The sequence below is a fragment of the Schistocerca gregaria genome, chromosome X (genome assembly GCF_023897955.1).
Source record: "Schistocerca gregaria isolate iqSchGreg1 chromosome X, iqSchGreg1.2, whole genome shotgun sequence".
Lineage (NCBI taxonomy): Eukaryota > Metazoa > Arthropoda > Insecta > Orthoptera > Acrididae > Schistocerca > Schistocerca gregaria.
The window spans coordinates 324,951,729-324,973,150 of NC_064931.1; the positions used below are offsets into that span (position 1 = coordinate 324,951,729).

General features: G+C 43.1%; 1 protein-coding gene across 3 annotated transcripts in view; it reads right to left on the minus strand.

Annotated features, from left to right (window-relative positions):
- LOC126299231 (uncharacterized) overlaps window positions 1-21,422 on the minus strand; it is a 251,445-nt gene that overhangs the window by 120,541 nt on the left and 109,482 nt on the right. For all 3 annotated transcript variants that reach the window (XM_049991015.1, XM_049991014.1, XM_049991016.1), the window contains exon 3: window positions 324-462. In XM_049991015.1, coding sequence (XP_049846972.1) covers window positions 324-462 — 139 coding nt within the window. The remainder of the gene's footprint in view (window positions 1-323; window positions 463-21,422) is intronic.

The window sequence follows — 21,422 nt, forward strand, 5'->3', positions numbered from 1 at the left end:
AAATTATTAATAATTTTGTGTCCTTTGCTCTCATTATCTGGAAATATCCTTGAACTGATTATCAAACCAGAAGAATGTGACACTATTCTATGGAGTGGTACATATATTTAACTTAAAAACTGTATTTATTTAGAAGGATGTGCACTTATCATTAACATAAAAAGCTGATGCATTATCTCTTTTGATGGCACCATACATATATCAAAGAAAAGGAACTGAAAATTATTTCCACGATAACAGAAAAAGGCACCTGCAAACTAACCAGAATTACAGTCTGATCCATTAAAAATCTAAAAATCATGATTTATACAAAAGTTTCTTACTTTTATATATTTGAGAAGCTCATAGTGGATGGCATAATGTTCCAAATATTTTAAAACCTTAGTGTGATGCACGAAAGATTCACCTGAGTCAGGGAATGGGTAGTCTGGAAATCCCATTATTTCCTTTGGCAAATTAGTTCTGAAATGAAACAGAGTACATAAATGTACATACAATTAGATTATGTAATACATTAATGAATATTGTTAATGCACAATAAAATTGAAAGACAATTATGAAGCAATATGATATAAAATAACTAATGTAGATTATGTTATAACAAAAACAATGCAACAGACTTCATTTTTAGCTATTAGTTTTAAGAATTCCTGTGAAGATACTCCTCAGTGGAAGAGTTGGTTTAATCTCAAAATCAACTACATTTTCCACAGAAAGTTCATGTGCCCAGGCAAGTCTTTGGAAAATGTGTACCTAAGTATTTGACTCCTTTATTAACTAATGTTCAACACTTGAAGTCTTAGTATATTTTTCTTATTCCTTCCATTTTATGATCATATTTTGTTCTGTTTCTTGACACTAGAAAAATATTGATAATAACAATGGTCATTAACGAGTGTATCTGTTGTGAAACAGTATCCAAACTATTAACCTTTTAAAGCAGGTTTTGGAAGATGTCACTCACTGCGTTATACACACAAAGTTGGCACTTGCCGTGGTGGCTGATGGGAGAGACCGTAAAGGCATTTCCCATTTACAGTCGCTCCCATCAGCCACTGCATCGAGTGTCACTTTTGTTTGTGGGAATAATACATACGACTCATTTTCCAGAAGACGAAAACCGAATTTCGGGAACCGTTTTTCGCTGTTAAGATTTGAAATGGGTTGTTATCCCAGTTAAATAAACCGTCTGGAAAACAGTTTACGATTTAGTCAGCACAATCCCTATTTCTCTTCAAATAGACGAGGTGTAACACTTTCAGTCTAATATTTCTACTTATCCTTCACTGCACAGAAATTCAAATGGTTCAAATGGCTATAAGCACTATGGGACTTAACATCTGAGGTGAGGTCATCAGTCCCCTAGACTTAGAACTACTTAAACCTAACTCACACATCCATGCCCGAGGCAAGATTCGAACCTGCGACAGTAGCAGCAGCGCGGTTCTGGACTGAAGCGCCTAGAACCACTCGGCCACAAAGACCGGCACAAAAAGTCACTCTGGCCGCAAATTTTTGAAAACAAACGACGACTCACAGCCCAAGCACTCTTCAAAACCGGTTGGTTTCACGTGGGAGCGAAAATAGATTGCACAACTGGAAAATCAACGACCAGATGCGGATTTTGAAGCGTTTACGTGACCGTCCATAAGGGGTATTGGGAAATCCGTTTACAAAAAGCGGTTTTGGGAGCCTCGTGTGATATAACACAATTTTAATATCTGCACCAGCGGACATCGATATGGACACAGTTGAGCTGGTGGGGGTCTTGCAGCAGATATGTGCAGCAATCCGTCACAGACTATGCATGCAGAACACAGTGTGGGCAAAACCGCTGACTGAGATGTTTAAGCAAGTTCAAAACGATGTAGGTTGCTATAGTTATTCAGAATGAAACCCGTCCTCGGACTGCGAACCACTACAAGAGAATGTTGTCAGAGTGAGGAGTTTTCAGCCCACGTTACTAGGAAATCCGTACATCCATGAAGTCCATACATCGCCTGGTAAATGCACTAAAAGTTTCAGAAGCGAAGTACGTGAAAGAGGACCACAACTGAGGAGCCATCTTACTTCTCCGTGCTTAGCTAAGACCGCTACTTAGTGAATGTCGTCGATAGAAAGCGGTATCCAGTCTCACGAATAACTCGGCAAGGCGAACTGGTTACTTGGCCATTGCAATTCGAAGTAGCATGCATTATTACTTCACTGTGGGAGCATGAAAAGTGGTCATGAAAAGTGGTCATGGAAGGTACATTCGTGGGTAGCCATGACAACTTCTTAATAACGTCATTAATTTTACTGACAGTGAGCTCGAAAAAGCTATGACAGCGCCGAGGGAGGAGGTGACGGTATTTGTAAGCAAGTGTTGACAGGCAAAAGTTAAGTACGTCAATGGTGTGGAAATTACAGAAGAAGGAGCGTGATGCCAAGTGGAGCAGTATTCAAGGATCTTCCCAAAAGCCGAACAAGTAAAATGCGCACAGTTCTTATTACTCATAAACGTGTTATAGGACACCAAATTTCTGTTCTTTTATGTACAATACAAAGAAATACAATGTTTGCAAATAATTTACAGCTTTTGTCAGACTGAACTGATCTTCCTGGGTAGCAAAGATACTGTCAGAAAAACTAATCCATTTAGCGGATAAGATTTTAAAAGAGCTTCAACAGTAAAATATTAATTGTTTGCCGACGAGAAACAATACATTTTTACGAAGATTTCTTACGAATCAAAGAAGCAACAGAAGTAAGGCGACCTGTAGATTGTTTTAGACAGACCGTGTATTCACACCCACATCACTGAATAAGTATTTCAAAGTGACTGTGTGTGAAGGATTTGTCAAGCAGCAGTGCCAGTCAGTATTTCATTGTTTTGTACGCAGAGTTTCGATTCGTGTTCATTTCTCCTCTACGCCTCTAACAGCAAAACTTCGGATTGTTAACAGAAAAAATCAGAAGTACATAGAGATAAGGAGAACCGAACTTTCGTCATTAATTAAGGAGCCTTTTCCTCTACAATCCATTAACCAAATTTTACAAGAAAATTGTTCACTTCCTACTGCCAACGTACGATCTAGGTCAGGGACAGGCAAGAATTTGGCATGCAAGCAGTGCTCTTGCACGCGTGCATAACTCTCTCGCCTGGTCGTAACACTTACCCACCATCACGCCACGCTGTCAGAGCGCGAGGAGACGAAATATGGGTAAACTACAAAAGCGCCGCATATAGATGGCACTCAATATGACTTGTTTTCATATTTCATTTTTCTCAACAACATGTATGATAAACTGAACAAATTTTCAACGCTATTTTATTATGTTTGGCGCAATGAAGACATTTAGATTTTATCTGGTACAGATCGATGGCTTATGAACAGGCGCAAACAATGTCACAGAATTTCGCACTCATGTTGCCATTTAATCGAGACTTATTTAGTCTCATAATCGGAAACAACCTTTCACTCACATCTGTTGACCGAAATATTTTTTCACGTTTATAACATCGTTTTGGAGACATTGGTACCCTTCCTGCGGAAAACAACGTACACATTCAGGACAGTTTTAATGTAAAAGAATTTGTCTTTTGAACTGGATTTACATTGCTGGTCAATCAGTTCCATTTGCACTTGCACAGGAGCTCTTTTGTCTGACTTTCCCTTCCAATTGTTTACGGCCATAATGAATTCTTCAAACCACACGTTTTCTTTAACGCCAGGGAGCTTTGGGGAATGGATGGTGTTGTTATTTTCAGAATTTGTCCATTCCAAAATGGAATTTTCGTTTTAAATGCACCCCCATCAAGTGAGAAATAAGTTGTTTTCTAACTTGCAATTTCTTACTGTGGGCAGTGAGCAATGAAGTCCACTTACAATGCGAGGTCTGTATCACATCCTGAACGTTCTGATTTTCGCTTTTTTCTTCAGAAATTCAACAATAGCGGGTTTTCAATCGAAAAATAAATTCTTGCATGCTCTTTCACTAAACCAACGTACTTTGCAGTAATATATAAAGTCCCCATACCCTCCGTTCAATTCCATCAAAAGCTGTTGCAAAAGACAGTGGAATAACGCGCGCGACTTCAGAAAACTTATTATTATTCGTACCACCAGTTTCATCGTGGCTGCAAATTTAGCACAAAGTGCTTCTTGATGTACATAACAATGAATCGTGTCTGTTGATCTTTGTAGTTTTTTTCTCCTTCACCATCAACTAAGTTTTTAAATTCTTTCAGCATGGTGTTGTAATGTCATCCCACTATACCGAGCGAGGTGGCGCAGTGGTTAGCACACTGGACTCGCATTCGGGAGGACGACGGTTCAATCCCGTCTCCAGCCATCCTGATTTAGGTTTTCCGTGATTTCCCTAAATCGTTTCAGGCAAATGCCGGGATGGTTCCTTTAAAAGGGCACGACCGATTTCCTTCCCCATCCTCCCGAGCTTGCGCTCCGTCTCTAATGACCTCGTTGTCGACGGGACGTTAAAAACTAACCACCACCACCACCAATGTCATCCCACATGAAATTTACAGTACCTGTCGATTATGCGACTACATAATATATATTGCGAATTGTCATCCTCCTCTTCTGTCATTCCTTTTCATTTACAGAGGCTTTGTGCAAACAGCCACTGGACCTCTCAACTCTCTTTATATCACGAACAAACAGCGAAGGACAAGCAGTGCTGAGACTGTCGAACTGAAGAATGCTGTGCTGACCGATGCAGTGCTAAATAAAATACGATACCGCAGTGCCTGTGTTGTTACGAAGAACGATTCACTTCACACATACAAAGAGGAACGATGCAATGTTCCTTTGGACATGAATGCATGTTCGAAGCAACATTGCATCGTTCTTCTTAACAACATAGGCACTACAATTTCGTATTTATATGCCGATTCTGGACAGCGACATTCAATTAAAATGCCCTCTGTAATATTTCTGGATTATTCAGCCATCATATTAGGCTCCATGAAGCTATTCCCAGGGCATTGGAGATGCTAGAAGCAGAAAGATGACGCAATGTGGGATGAGGTACCGGTGACAGATGTTAGATTCGGTACCATTCCCGTGAAAAAGACCGCCTGCATGATGCTGCTGCTCTGTGATTTGCTGCTGTGTTCGGCGGTAGGGCGCCAAAACGTTAAACTTTAGTTGCTATTATTAATTAAACCTGTCATCCAAATTACTTCATTTTTTAAAATAAACATCTCTCAACAGCCAGCTATCAACCAGTCATTTCAAAATTATTAAAATCAAAGTATTACTAAAACAAAAAACTGACGATATTGTTGCCGATGCACTTCGGTGGCTTGTCGCGCGAACTGTCTCGGGCAGTCCGGCTCTCCAGCTCTGACTGTTCCGGTAGACAGACATGTTGTCTGTTATAGCAGTATTTGTTTCATGCAATTTTATTTACTACAGTTGCGACCGTCGCTAGGTACAGACGTGTTGTCTTTAACAGTAGTACTTGATTCATGTAATTTTGTTCTCCAGTTCTGACGGTTCTAGTAGACAGACATGTTTTCTGTGGCATGATGTATTTCATGTTATTTTAGCAAGATATAATGACAGTGGAAAGATATGTTCAATACGTTGTGATCAAGAATAGTTTCTCGTGTCTATATCAATAAAAAGGCAGTGGATACACCGGTTCCCGTGACATCACCAAAGTTAAGTGCTGTCGGGCGTGGCCGGCACTTGGATGGGTGACTATCCTGCCGCCATGCGCTGTTGCCATTTTTCGGGGTGCACTCAGCCTCGTGGTGCCAAATGAGAAGCTACTCGACTGAATAGTAGCGGCTCCGGTCAAAGAAAAACATCATAACGACTGGGAGAGAAGTGTGCTGACCACACGCCCCTCCTATCCGCATCCTCAACTGAAGATGACATGGCGGTCGGATGGTCCCGATGGGCCACTTGTGGCCTGAAGACGGAGTGCTATATTTCAATAAAAACGCTAGTGGCATCCCAAATGAGTTATAGTTTATTCGTAGCAGCAGTTCCTTGCCAAGTTAATTTCAGCCTCAAGAAAAAGAATCCACCACCTGCATGCTGTACCACCTGCATGCTGTTTTCTGCGCTGGGGACATCATCATCATGAAGACAGCAGGTTATTGATGTGCACAAGAACTTATGTATTCCACACAGGGCAGTGAAAACAACTAGGCACCTCACGTGTACTGTATACACAGTACACATGTACTCTGTGACACGTCATCTGCAGTAATGCAGAGGAGGTAAAGAAGGATGAAAGTATTAACACTATCTCACTTTTATTCCTTTTTTGTTGCCGTACCTCCCCTGTATGGGAATTACATAATGTGTGTACAAGTACAGTCATGATGGAAGAACGACAACACATGGAACTTTGAGTCGGGCTGTGAGACATGATGATGATGATGATTATGATTATGATGATGATGGTGATGATGATGATGATGTTTGATATGTGGAACACTCAACTGTGCTGACATCAGCGCCCGTACAAAGTCCCAATTTTTACAAAGTCCAATTTGTTACACAGTCCAGTCTAACCACGGTCACAAATGCTGATGAAATGATGAGGACAACAGAAACCCAGTTCCTGGGCAGAGAAAAACCCTCGAATAAAACCTAGAATCCCTTGATCAATGCTAACCACTGGACCACACGCTGCGGACAAGAGCCATGATACGTAAGCAGAGAGCCACAGTGGTTAAGGTGACCATTCACATGAAGTGGGAAATGCCAGTTCGAGTCCCAATCTGGCACAAATTTCATTGTCGTCATTCACTTGTACAGCTGGTTGTTGCTCATATTCATAACTGCAAATATATTTCATGCTAAAGGATATGTACTGAATACTTCTGAGAAGAACCGAGCCAAGCCGAGACAGGCCGAAGCTCAGGGGGCACTCGGACAGTACATGTTTAAGTGCAGTTTTGTACACCGTGACTGACGTTGATCTAGATCTAACATCTGTAGTCATAACACGTCAAGCACCTGGCTTTCTAACATGGAAAAATAACAGCTGATGCTTTTGCTGTGTGGCTCAAGCCTTTCGGCGTTTGTTCCTTCAGGGACTCAGAAGTCTGTTTTGCTGCTATTATATTCAAAGGGAGTACCTGTGGTCTAGTGGCCGCCGGCACGGTAGCTCAGCGTGTTCGGTCAGAGGGTTCAGCTACCCTCTGTAATAAAAAAACTGAGTGAACCGTTCAACGAACAACCTGCATGGGTGTCATGAGACGTCCGCCCCGATCATGTACAACGAACAAAATAGAACAAAACAAGATCAACAAACAAATAAAAAAAATCCGAAAAAACATTTTTTAAAAAAGTGGTAGCGTCTTTGATCCCAGCCACTGCTTAAATTTTGATAAATAATCAGCATTGGCGGCCGAAGACTTCTGGCATAAGAAGTCAGCCTCATTCTGTCAACGGCCTTGTCAAAGAGGGCGGAGGAGCGGATAGAGATTCAGGGCACTCTCTTGTCCTAGGGGTGGGAAATTGCCCATAAAGGCGGAAGAATCAGCAATGATCAACGACATGAGGATGCAGAAGGCAATGGAAACCACTGCATTAAAGACACGTAACGTGTATCCACAGGACATGTGCTCTGTAGTTGAAGAAGTGTCATAATGATCTCTCCATTGGCAAAAGATTACGGAATAGTCCCCCATTCGGATCTCCAGGAGGGGGCAGGTTACCATGAGAAAAAGATTGAATAGTCAAGAAAAGGATAATGTTCTACGAGTCGGGGCGTGGAATATCAGAAGCTTGAACGTGGTAGGGAAACTAGAAAATCTGAAAAGGGAAATGCAAAGGCTCAATCTAGATGTAGTAGGGGCCAGTGAAGTGAAGTGGAAGGAAGACAAGGATTTCTGGTCAGATGAGTATCAGGTAATATCACAGCAGCAGAAAATGGTATAACAGGTGTTATACCATTATGAATAGGAAGGTAGGGCAGAGGGTGTGTTACTGTGAACATTTCAGTGACCGGGTTGTTCTAATCAGAATCGACAGCAGACCAACACCGACAACGATAATTCAGGTATACATGCCGACGTCGCAAGCTGAAGATGAACAGATGGAGAAAGTTTATGAGGATATTGAAAGGGTAATGCAGTATGTAAAGGAGGACGAAAATCTAATAGTCATAGGCTACTGGAATGCAGTTGTAGGGGAAGGAGTAGTAGAAAAGATTACAGGAGAATATGGGCTTGGGACAAGGAATGAAAGAGGAGAAAGACTAATTGAGTTCTGTAACAAGTTTCAGCTAGTAATAGGGAATACCCTGTTCAAGAATCACAAGTGGAGGAGGTATACTTGGAAAAGGCCGGGAGATACGGGAAGATTTCAATTAGATTACATCATGGTTAGACAGAGATTCCGAAATTAGATACTGGATTGTAAGGCGTACACAGGAGCAGATATAGACTCAGATCACAATATAGTAGTGATGAAGAGTAGGCTGAAGTTCAAGACATTAGTCAGGAAGAATCAATACGCTAAGAAGTGGGATACAGAAGTTCTAAGAAATGACGAGATACGTTTGAAGTTCTCTAACGCTATAGATACAGCAATAAGGAATAGTGCAGTAGGCAACACAGTTGAAGAGGAATGGACGTCTCTAAAAAGGGCCATCACAGAAGATTGGGAAGGAAAACATAGGTATAAAGAAGGTAGCTGCGAAGAAACCATGGGTAACTGAGGAAATACTTCAGTTGATTGATGAAAGGAGTAAGTACAAACATGTTCCGGGAAAATCAGGAATACAGAAATACAAGTCGCTGAGGAATGAAATAAATAGGAAGTGCAGGGAAGCTAAGACGAAATGGCTGCAGGGAAAATGTGAAGACATCGATAAAGATATGATTGTCGGAAAGACAGACTCAGCATACAGGAAAGTCAAAATAACCTTTGGTGACATTAAAAAAAGCAACGGTGGTAACATTAAGAGTGCAACGGGAATTCCACTGTTAAATGCAGAGGAGAGAGCAGATAGGTGGAAAGAATACATTGAAAGCCTCTATGAGGGTGAAGATTTGCCTGATGTGATAGAATAAGAAACAGGAGTCGATTTAGAAGAGATAGGGGATCCAATATTAGAATCGGAATTTAAAAGAGCTTTGGAGGACTTACGGTCAAATAAGGGAGAAGGGATAGATAACATTCCATCAGAATTTCTAAAATAATTAGGGGAAGAGGCAACAAACACAGTTCGGCTTTAGGAAAAGTAAAGGCACGAGAGAGGCAATTCTGACGTTACAGCTAATAATGGAAGCAAGGCTAAAGAAAAATCAAGACACGTTCATAGGATTTGTCGACCTGGAAAAAGCGTTCGACAATATAAAATGGTGCAAGCTGTTCAAGATTCTGAAAAAAAGTAGGGGTAAGCTATAGAGAGAGACGGGTCATATACAATATGTACAACAACAAAGAGTGAATAATAAGAGTGGACGATCAAGACCGAAGTGCTCGTATTAAGACGGGAGTAAGACAAGGCTGTAGCCTTTCGCCCCTACTCTTCAATCTGTATGTAGAGGAAGCAATGATGGAAATAAAAGAAAGGTTCAAGAGTGGAATTAAAATACAAGGTGAAAGGATATCAATGATACGATTCGCTGATGACATTGCTATCCTGAGTGAAAGTGAAGAAGAATTAAATGATCTGCTGAACGAAATTAACAGTCTAATGAGTACACAGTATGGTTTGAGAGTAAATCGGAGAAAGACGAAGGTAATGAGAAGTAGTAGAAATGAGAACAGCGAGAAACGTAACATCAGGATTGATGGTAACGAAGTCAGTGAAGTCAATAAAGTTAAGGAATTCTGCTAGCTAGGCAGTAAAATAACCAATGACGGACGGAGCAAAGAGGACATCAAAAGCAGACTCGCTATGGCAAAAAAGGCATTTCTGGCCAAGAGAAGTCTACTAATATCAAATACCGGCCTTAATTTGAGGAAGAAATTTCTGAGGATGTACGTCTGGAGTACAGCTTTGTATGGTAGTGAAACATGGACTGTGGGAAAACCGGAACAGAAGAGAATCGAAGCATTTGAGATGTGGTGCTCTAGACGAATGTTGAAAATGAGGTGGACTGATAAGGTAAGGAATGAGGAGGTTCTACACAGAATCGGAGAGGAAAGGAAAATGTGGAAAACACTGATAAGGAGAAGGGACAGGATGATAGGACATCTGCTAAGACATGAGGGAATGACTTCCATGGTACTAGAGGGAGCTGTAGAGGGCAAAAACTGTAGAAGAAGACAGAGATTGGAATATGTCAAGCAAATAATTGAGGACGTAGGTTGCAAGTGCTACCTCTGAGATGAAGAGGTTACCACAGGAAAGGAATTCGTGGTGGGCTACATCAAACCAGTCAGTAGAATGATGACCAAAAAAAAATTCAAGATACTTTTAAGCTGGTCTAACAAGGCTGACTGCATCTCCTTCCAAAACTTACCACAACAGAAAAATTTTAGGCCAAAAGCTGTAATCGATGTGAGACCTCGGCATTATGAGCCAGAAACTTTAAAGACTGGACCACACGAGTATTGGGACAAGGTCACTCTGCATTGTTACCAGATTTATCCAAGATGGCAGGGATGACGTCATCCAAGATGGCGGTGCATAGACTTGGCAACAGCGTATGACATCATCCAAGGTGTCGGCTGTGACGTCATTAAAGATGGCGGATTTCTGCGGAAATTTGAAGTTTGGCTGGAAAGTGCCACGCCCAACTACCCCAGAAATATGGCAGCAATTTCAAATTCCAACAGTATAATGAATCACACCACAGTTATCTCTACAAAGCAAAGAAAATAGAGCGAATATAGCTCACTTGGCCTATCTTCACTAACCTAAGCCACCCGACCGCCACTTCCTCCTATGAACTGGCGCCAAGTTTGAATTTTGGCGGTCAACAAAGGTCACTTGGGGTTGCACTGCTAAGCTAAGAAAATGGCGCAAACGAAAGGACACTTGTACTAACCTCAATCGCCTGACTGCCACCTCCTAAGATTCATGGGAAAAAGGACTTGGACATAAGTGTTTATTTAAACAATTTCATGCAGGTGTGTTCACCATGCGGTCTGGACTCCAACTGACTTGTTACACATCGCCACAGCCAGAGGGCGCTACTGTGACATCAGGTGATGATGCAAATACAGTTATCCAATATAGCATCAAACAGTGTTCACCACAAGGTCTGGAGCTACTACTCAGTACCAACAGCAGAGGGCGCTGTTGTCCATTTCGTGATGTAATCCAAGATGATGGGAGGAAATCGCGGGAAAACGACTCTGAACACAAGCTTTTATTTTGCAGGCAGTGTCTCCACCATGAGATCTAGACTCCAATTGACATAGTGCACAATACTGCCACAAGAGGGTGTCATCATCCATCCTGTGATGTAATCTAGGGTGGTTGTGGGCAAATGGTGGGAAAATGACTCTGGACACAAGTCCTTATTTTGCAGGGAGCCTCTCCACCACTAGATCTAGAGTCCAACTGACCTAGTGCACAGTATTGCCACCAGATGTTGTGTCTTCCCTCATGTGATGTAACCCAAGATGGTGGTCTGGAGGGGGAAAATAGAGTGAAAAAGTCTCAGCCTGCTCTGGGCTGCTGTATAGAGTATGGAAGGAGTGCACTCTATTTATTTTGAAATAATTTAATTAGGGATGGAGTATATTTATCACACTGACACAAAACACACACTCTCACATGCTTGGGGCCATCTCCACAGCGGACAGACCTGTAAACGGCTTCTAAATAACGCTCTCCAGACACGCAAACAACTCCTAATTTACCGAAATACACCCCTGGAAATGGAAAAAAGAACACATTGACACCGGTGTGTCAGACCCACCATACTTGCTCCGGACACTGCGAGAGGGCTGTACAAGCAATGATCACACGCACGGCACAGCGGACACACCAGGAACCGCGGTGTTGGCCGTCGAATGGCGCTAGCTGCGCAGCATTTGTGCACCGCCACCGTCAGTGTCAGCCAGTTTGCCGTGGCATACGGAGCTCCATCGCAGTCTTTAACACTGGTAGCATGCCGCGACAGCGTGGACGTGAACCGTATGTGCAGTTGACGGACTTTGAGCGAGGGCGTATAGTGGGCATGCGGGAGGCCGGGTGGACGTACCGCCGAATTGCTCAACACGTGGGGCGTGAGGTCTCCACAGTACATCGATGTTGTCGCCAGTGGTCGGCGGAAGGTGCACGTGCCCGTCGACCTGGGACCGGACCGCAGCGACGCATGGATGCACGCCAAGACCGTAGGATCCTACGCAGTGCCGTAGGGGACCGCACCGCCACTTCCCAGCAAATTAGGGACACTGTTGCTCCTGGGGTATCGGCGAGGACCATTCGCAACCGTCTCCATGAAGCTGGGCTACGGTCCCGCACACCGTTAGGCCGTCTTCCGCTCACGCCCCAACATCGTTCAGCCCGCCTCCAGTGGTGTCGCGACAGGCGTGAATGGAGGGACGAATGGAGACGTGCCGTCTTCTGCGATGAGAGTCGCTTCTGCCTTGGTGCCAATGATGGTCGTGCAGGTGAGCGCCACAATCAGGACTGCATACGACCGAGGCACACAGGGCCAACACCCGGCATCATGGTGTGGGGAGCGATCTCCTACACTGGCCGTACACCTCTGGTGATCGTCGAGGGGACACTGAATAGTGCACGGTACATCCAAACCGTCATCGAACCCATCGTTCTACCATTCCTAGACCGGCAAGGGAACTTGCTGTTCCAACAGGACAATGCACGTCCGCATGTATCCCGTGCCACCCAACGTGCTCTAGAAGGTGTAAGTCAACTACCCTGGCCAGCAAGATCTCCGGATCTGTCCCCCATTGAGCATGTTTGGGACTGGATGAAGCGTCGTCTCACGCGGTCTGCATGTCCAGCACGAACGCTGGTCCAACTGGGGCGCCAGGTGGAAATGGCATCGCACATACAGAAAACACAGCAAACGCTCTCCGAATGTGGAGGTGACTGCATACAGTCGAGTACAGTGCTATATTATGCCTCCCGATCAGTGCATCTGGGATAGGTGTTGACAGCCGTGCTACATTTACAAGCAATTTTAGAACACAGAACGAGAGGTTATGTCATGATCGCATGGACAGATCTGACATAAAATAGATAGAATTGCGAAAAAATGATGGAGGAGTAGGTATAAATTGTTTGAATATACATTGAAATGCAGGGAAATTGAGGAAGCAAATGCATATCTTCTGATTCGCGCCGAACAGTTTGTACATGGGAACAAGTATGTCGACATCGAAATGAAGGGAATCAGGGAGGCAGTCAATTTTTTCCCGTTGAGGCAGCATTACACTGTACGTCTATTGAGGTACCAGTGATACTCGCGAGTTGACTACTATATTTGATGCTTTCAGGAGGACAAAGAACCATTCACTTCTAAACTTACTTGTATCTGCGTTAAAGGATAACAGAGAGTGGACTGGGTGATCGACTGAGACAGAGCTGTAACTAGGTACGATTTAATGGTTGACTGATTCATTCTATAGAAGGAGAAGTTGGTACAGGTCAATTTTTTTCCAGTGTTCTGTCCGGATACATCAGTCGCGTGACATAGCCTGTGTTCTACTCGTATACAGCCATGTGTTCTGTATGTGTTTTAAAGCACTGTCTACTTGCTATCGTTAACGGTAAACCTGTCGGCCATCAGAGGACTTCCATCTCATTCGTGACTAAACCTGCACATTCCTCTAAACGAACTTTGATTTGTGTGATCCCCTCTATCGCATCTTCGGTGTAAAATCGAGACTTCAGCGTCATAACTAAGTTAGGGGTAGTAGCTTGTGAGGCGCTGCAATCTCTGTATATACATTTGCCCGATAGATGTGCTGTTTACAGAGTTAGTGATGGAATGACTTGTAATTTTCACGTGTTGGACGCTGCTGCTATGCGTTTATCTGTTTCCTTGTAGGAAGCATGGCCCTCTACTAACGATAATTTTATACAGGCCTGACGCAGGCATAGTACAATTTCTGAACCGTGATTGGACGTGAAGAGTGGACACTATACGTTTCCGCGAAGCTATATTGTGCTCGTATCACACAGAGCACGTGTTTTATGGAAGTTTCTTGTTTTTCGTTTTACGGTTCGATGGGCTAGTTCATCGTAGAGAAACTGGGAAGAAGGATGTATCTCATGCACTTGAAATATATTTCTCACAATGGAATAGTAACAATGCCACATTCTATACGAGTGATAGGCCCGTTTTAAGTACAGAACGTTGTAGCCTTAGGAGTGCATGTGTTTATGTTCTCTTTCTTACCAGTACCTTCCAGGTACCGATCCTAGACTCTAGAACAATACTTTAGAGTTGTTAGCTTGGTTGATTTACGTAAAAATGCGTCGAACTCCATCAATCTGGAGCTCGACTGCGTATAAAAATCATTCCTTTCTTGTTTTTCTTAACTGTCTACTATTACATCACGGCACTTTGGAATCTGTTACTATACATCGATAAGGAGTGCTAATCTCCTCGACATGGTCGCATCTCGAGAAATCTAGTGCACTTGGACAGGTTAGGAATCGGAAAGCTCTATTCATTCACGAGACGTAGAGTGTAGTAGTCTTCTTCTTCTGAGCGGTTGCAGATTAATTCAGTGACAATGCTGCAGGGCAGGTTGGTCAATGACAGTGTGAGAATGGTCTTTCACTCTCTAATTTTACCCTACGACAGCGCGAATGCTCTGTGACTCCCATACGCAGAGAGATGGATCGTAAATTAAGCGCTATGCTCGAGACGTCAGAAATATGTAGAGCTCTGTCTGGTATGCTTTGATGATTTATGTGTTCGAGAGTTAACACTGAATGGACGTACTGAGCAGTCATCTATGCATGTTTGCAATTATACTCGCAAAGTAGAGAGGGGGTGGTTTAGCAGTGATACTGAAACTGGGGAGACATGCTGCCACATCATTGTCCGGTGTTGGAGTTATTGTGAAATTGCTAAAATTCTTCGCGCTATCAACTGTGTTGCTTATTATTACAGTACATCGGCGGTGTCTTTTCCGTCCCATGCGTGCTTTGGTGCGCTGTTGGTTACCACATAATGATTGACTGACAACGTTTGTTTGAGTTGGGGGATGAGTTTTGTTTATGGGTGACAATTTCTGAGGGTTGCTAGCAGTGAAACAGTGATCGCGTACATGAGTGCAATATGAGGAATCGGTCGAAAGGGAATGCCGAGAAATCAGCTATTCCGTCAGTGTGAGAGATGAGTCTAAATGTAGAGCTCGTGAATTACCTTCGGACTGTAGTTTGAAAACCTATACCAACGCTGTAAAACTCTTCCAGTTTGCTTATGTTGTAACTGTCTTTTATTTAAAGTCAACCGATGTGTGGCATGTTATGCTCTCTGCCATAAGAATATAATTTACACCATGCAACATCTAGTTTCCTTTGAAAGGCCATGGATCAGAGCTTCTTAATGTCAGTTTAGAACCTGACACAGGCCTTGAAGTCGGGGCAGAAAAACGAAATGTTTGTCATTGTACAAATGCGTGTTAGAATACAGTGTTTGAAGCAGGAGCAGAGGAAGCATCTCACGCAATTTAGTATGCTCCATGGTATATGCTCATTCGCTTAGAGTATAGGTGATCAAACTTTAAAGTGGCCTCTGCCATGTCTGTATTTAATAGGATCGTGTAATACAGGAAGCAGTAGCAGCAGCAGTTTGATATGTAAATTCGGTGAGGGATGGTGTATACGGTTAGGAATACTTTGATGGTTGCACACTACACTATTCTGGGAAGTATTGGGAAATCTACTTCTCTTCTCTACGATGGAGGCCCACTGCAGCTTTGGGTCATTGCGCCCACATGGGTGTCTAGGTGACTTATAACTCTTATGAGCTTTTATAGTTCATAATTTTTCTGTGTTGGGGGTAGACAATAACTATGATATTATGTTTGGATGACTGGTTTGAATGGACGCGGAACTATAGTACTTGTATATAGTTTGAGGATGTACCACATTGCGCACATTTCCGCCTAATGGTCGAAACACGGTCCTGCTACAGTAATTCAGGTCGTTCTGTATCTATACGGGTTACAGAATGTGTTGGATATGTCTTACTCCAACTTCTGCTCAGTTATGACTTAAATTGGACTGGTCACTTGTGGAAAGCTGTAGAAATGGGATCAGTTGCAAGATGCGTAGGGAGTGACTAAAACCATGCTGTAATTTTACTGTAGCAGTTAGACTCAGGAAAGGTGACTCGTTTCGAGATATGGGAGTGCGAGAAATATGATTCACTTGTGGGTGTGATCCGATGCAAGTATGTGCTTGAATGGAGAGACCTGATTCCAAATCATTGACATCATTTCTAGCGGATAGCGTAACACTAGAGATCTGAGAAGCTAGTGGACATTTTTCTTATTACGATCTCAATCTACACATTATCTAATACTACTGTTTGTGTTCCTTCTCTATCAGTCATCGCCTATAACTCAGTCAATATACCGCAGAACCTCTGATCTGGTATTGAGAGAGAATGTGCTACAAATACTATAGAATTGTCTAGTTGGGGCGGTGTGAGGGAGTCGCAAATACTGCTTACATACCACATTCCTTAGCCAAATCATTTTCAAAGTATAATATTATGGGCTAAATACATGTGTTTTTGTAATCCCCGAGTCTGGAGATGTGCGTAGAAAGGTGAGCAAACAAGGAAGAATAAAGAGTAACACGTTTGTGGCGAGACGAAACGATCCCGAATTTGTAAAACAGTTCTGAGGTGCTGGGGGCACCCGTCAGGCATAGATGCCCTGGTGCTGAGAGGAGTATATACACGGTGCTGTCCATCTTTGGAGTATATGTACGAATAATGTAAAAAGGATGATCTTGTGTCGTGGAGGATATGAATTGTATGTTTACTACATCGACACAGTAGACAGTGATACATTGCTTGGTTGGAGATCCGTTTCGCACACTAATATTGAGCTCCTGTCCTCGGTGGGGTAACAGTGTAAATGAGTAAGAGTCTTCCCGTATTTGACGGTATGTATGGCAGTTTGGGAGGTTTAGTTGTCGGTGCAATATTGTGATCAGTGTAAAATAGTTTATTATCGTTGAATGTCGCGTCTGTAGAAAGAAAGAAAAGGCTGACTGTGATTCCCTAGACTGGGGAGTATCGTGGCATATAGCCGGTGTGAGTGTAGGCATACCATAATTTTTTCAGGTGCTGTACAGATATGAAAGACAACTGAATTGTTTGTGTAAAATGTGTGTATATTGTATTGTAAAATTACTGTGACTTACGTTTTGTAAAATGTGTACATATTGCATTTTAAAGTTATTATTGTTTGCGTTATGGCAAGACTAGAGAGGATGACTGTGTGACCTATCCTAGCATCCATCATAAAATCCTTAAAATCTAAGTATTTTGGTGGGTATGATAACATATGAACAAAGTTAATCTAAGAGTACTCATGGGAGTTGAGTTCTATCTTAAATTATTTGTGTAATCAATCTCTTATCAGTGGAAAATTTTCCAGACTGCCTAAAATATGCTGAATTTAAGCCTCTTTACAAGAAGGGGGATAAAGAGATACCATCAAATTATCGACCAATTTCACTTCTGCCGGTTTTATCAAAAATATATGAAAAGGTTGTGCTCAAACGTCACCTTAAACACCTAACTGCAAATAAAATATTGTCCAAGTCACAGTTTGCATTTCTTAAGGGTTCTGACATAGAGAAAGCTATTTACACTTACAGTGAGAATGTACTTAATACATTAGACAATAAATTAGAGGCTACTGGCGTTTTCTGTGACATGTCAAATAAATTAAAATACAGTATTATGGTGTCACTGGCAATGCTACAAAATACTTTGAGCCTTATCTATCTAACAGGCAACAAAGGGTGTCGTTACGTAATACCTATGCAGTAAGCAGTCAGTCTTCATCTGCCTGGGAATTAATCACGTATGGTGTTCCTCAAGGTTCCATTTTGGCTCCATTACTTGTGTACATTAATGACCTCTCATCTGTTACATTGCCAGATGCTAAGTTTGTTTTGTTTTCAGCTGATATAAACATTGCAATAATTTGCAAGTCAAGGACAGATTCAGAAATTGCTGCTAATCAAATTTTCACTGATATTAATAAGTGGATTAAAGCTAATTGGCCTTCATTAAACTTTGAGAAGGTCCACTATATGCAGTTCAGAACCCGTAAGATATTTCCTTCCAGCATGAGTATAACATATGAAGACATGCAGATCAAAGAGGTTGACTGTGTTAAACTTCTGGGGTCACAACTCAATAATAAATCCAGTTGGGAACGGCATACCACAGAATTGCTTAAGTGTCTAAACAAGTCTGTATTTGCCATGAGAATTATATAAGATGTAGGAGATATAAATTAAAAGAAACTTGCATACTTTGCTTACTTTCATTCTATTATGTTGTTGTTGTGGTGGTGGTGGTCTTCAGTCCAGGGACTGGTATGATGCAGCTCTCCATGCTACCCTATCCTGTGCAAGTTTCTTCATCTCCCAGTATCTACTGCAACCTACATCCTTCTGAATCTGCTTACTGTATTCATCACTCGGTCTCCCTCTACGATTTTTACCCTCCACACTGCCCTCCAATACTAAACTGGTGATCCCTTGATGCCTCAGAACATGTCCTACCAACCGATCCCTTCTTCTAGTCAAGTTGTTCCACAAACTCCTCTTCTCTCCAATTTTATTCAATACCTCCTCATTAGTTACGTGATCTATCCATCTAATCTTCAGCAATCTTCTGTAGCACCACTTACGAAAGTTTCTATTCTCTTCTTGTCCAAACTATTTATCGTCCATGTTTCACTTCCATACATGGCTACACTCCATACAAATACTTTCAGAAACGACTTCCTGAGAATTAAATCAATACTCGATGTTAACAAATTTCTCTTCTTCAGAAACGCTTTCCTTGACATTGCCAGTCTACATTTTATATCTTCTTTACTTTGACCATCATCAGTTATTTTGCTCCCCAAATAGCAAAACTCATTTACTACTTTAAGCGTCTTATTTCCTAATCTAATTCCTGCAGCATCATCCGATTTAATTAGACTACATTCCATTATCCTCGTTTTGCTTTTGTTGATGTTCATCTTATATCCTCCTTTCAAGACACCGTCCATTCCATTCAACTGCTCTTCCAAGTCCTTTGCTGTCTCTGACAGAATTACGATGTCATTGGAGAACCTCAAAGTTTTTATATCTTCTCCATGGATTTTAATATTTACTCCAAATTTTTCTTTTGTTTCCGTTACTGCTTGATCAATATAAAGATTGAATAACATCAGAGATAGGCTACAACCCAGTCTCACTCCCTTCCCAACCACTGCTTCCCTTTCATGCATATCGACTATTTTAATTGGATTCTGGTTTCTGTACAAATCGTAAATAGCCTTTCGCTCCTTGTACACTCCTGGAAATTGAAATAAGAACACCGTGAATTCATTGTCCCAGGAAGGGGAAACTTTATTGACACATTCCTGGGGTCAGATACATCACATGATTACACTGACAGAACCACAGGCACATAGACACAGGCAACAGAGCATGCACAATGTCGGCACTAGTACAGTGTATATCCACCTTTCGCAGCAATGCAGGCTGCTATTCTCCCATGGAGACGATCGTAGAGATGCTGGATGTAGTCTGTGGAACGGCTTGCCATGCCATTTCCACCTGGCGCCTCAGTTGGACCAGCGTTCGTGCTGGACGTGCAGACTGCGTGAGACGACGCTTCATCCAGTCCCAAACATGCTCAATGGGGGACAGATCCGGAGATCTTGCTGGCCAGGGTAGTTGACTTACACCTTCTAGAGCACGTTGGGTGGCACGGGATACATGCGGACGTGTATTGTCCTGTTGGAACAGCAAGTTCCCTTGCCGGTCTAGGAATGGTAGAACGATGGGTTCGATGACGGTTTGGATGTACCGTGCACTATTCAGTGTCCCCTCGACGATCACCAGAGGTGTACGGCCAGTGTAGGAGATCGCTCCCCACACCATGATGCCAGGTGTTGGCCCTGTGTGCCTCGGTCGTATGCAGTCCTGATTGTGGCGCTCACCTGCACGGCGCCAAACACGCATACGACCATCATTGGCACCAAGGCAGAAGCGACTCTCACCGCTGAAGACGACACGTCTCCATTCGTCCCTCCATTCACGCCTGTCGCGACACCACTGGAGGCGGGCTGCACGATGTTGGGGCGTGAGCGGAAGACGGCCTAACGGTGTGCGGAACCGTAGCCCAGCTTCATGGAGACGGTTGCGAATGGTCCTCGCCGATACCCCAGGAGCAACAGTGTCCCTAATTTGCTGGGAAGTGGCGGTGCGGTCCCCTACGGCACTGCGTAGGATCCTACGGTCTTGGCGTGCAACCGTGCATCGCTGCGGTCCGGTCCCAGGTCGACGGGCACGTGCACCTTCCGCCGACCACTGGCGACAACATCGATGTACTGTGGAGACCTCACGCCCCACGTGTTGAGCAATTCGGCGGTACGTCCACCCGGTCTCCCGCATGCCCACTATACGCCCTCTCTCAAAGTCCGTCAACTGCACATACGGTTCACGTCCACACTGTCGCGGCATGCTACCAGTGTTAAAGACTGCGATGGAGCTCCGTATGCCACGGCAAACTGGCTGACACTGACGGCGGCGGTGCACAAATGCTGCGCAGATAGCGCCATTCGACGGCCAACACCGCGGTTCCTGGTGTGTCCGCTGTGCCGTGCGTGTGATCATTGCTTGTACAGCCCTCTCGCAGTGTCCGGAGCAAGTATGGTGGGTCTGACACACCGGTGTCAATGTGTTCTTTTTTCCATTTCCAGGAGTGTATTTTACTCCTGCCACCTTCAGAATTTGAAAGAGAGTATTCCAGTCAACATTGTCAAAAACTTTCTCTAAGTCTACAAATGCTAGAAACGTAGGTTTGCCTTTTCTTAATCTATCTTCTAAGGTAAGTTGTAGAGTCAGTACTGCCTCACATATTCCAATATTTCAACGGAATCCAAACTGATCGTTCCCGAGGTTGGCTTCTACCAGTTATTCCATTCGTCTGTAAAGTATTCGAGTTAGTATTTTGCAGTCGTGACTTATTAAATTGATAGTTCGGAATGTTTCACATCTGTCAACACCTGCTTTCTTTGGGACTGGAATTACTATATTCTTCTTGAAGTCTGATGGTATTTCGCCTGTCTCATATGTGTTGCTCACCAGATGGTAGAGTTTTGTTAGGGCTGGCTCTTCCAAGGCTGTCAGTGGTTCTAATGGAATGTGGTCTACTCGTGGGGCACTGTTTCGACTCAGGTCTTTCAGTGCTCCGTCAAACTCTTCACGCAGTATCATATCTCCCATTTCATCTTCATCTACATCTACAT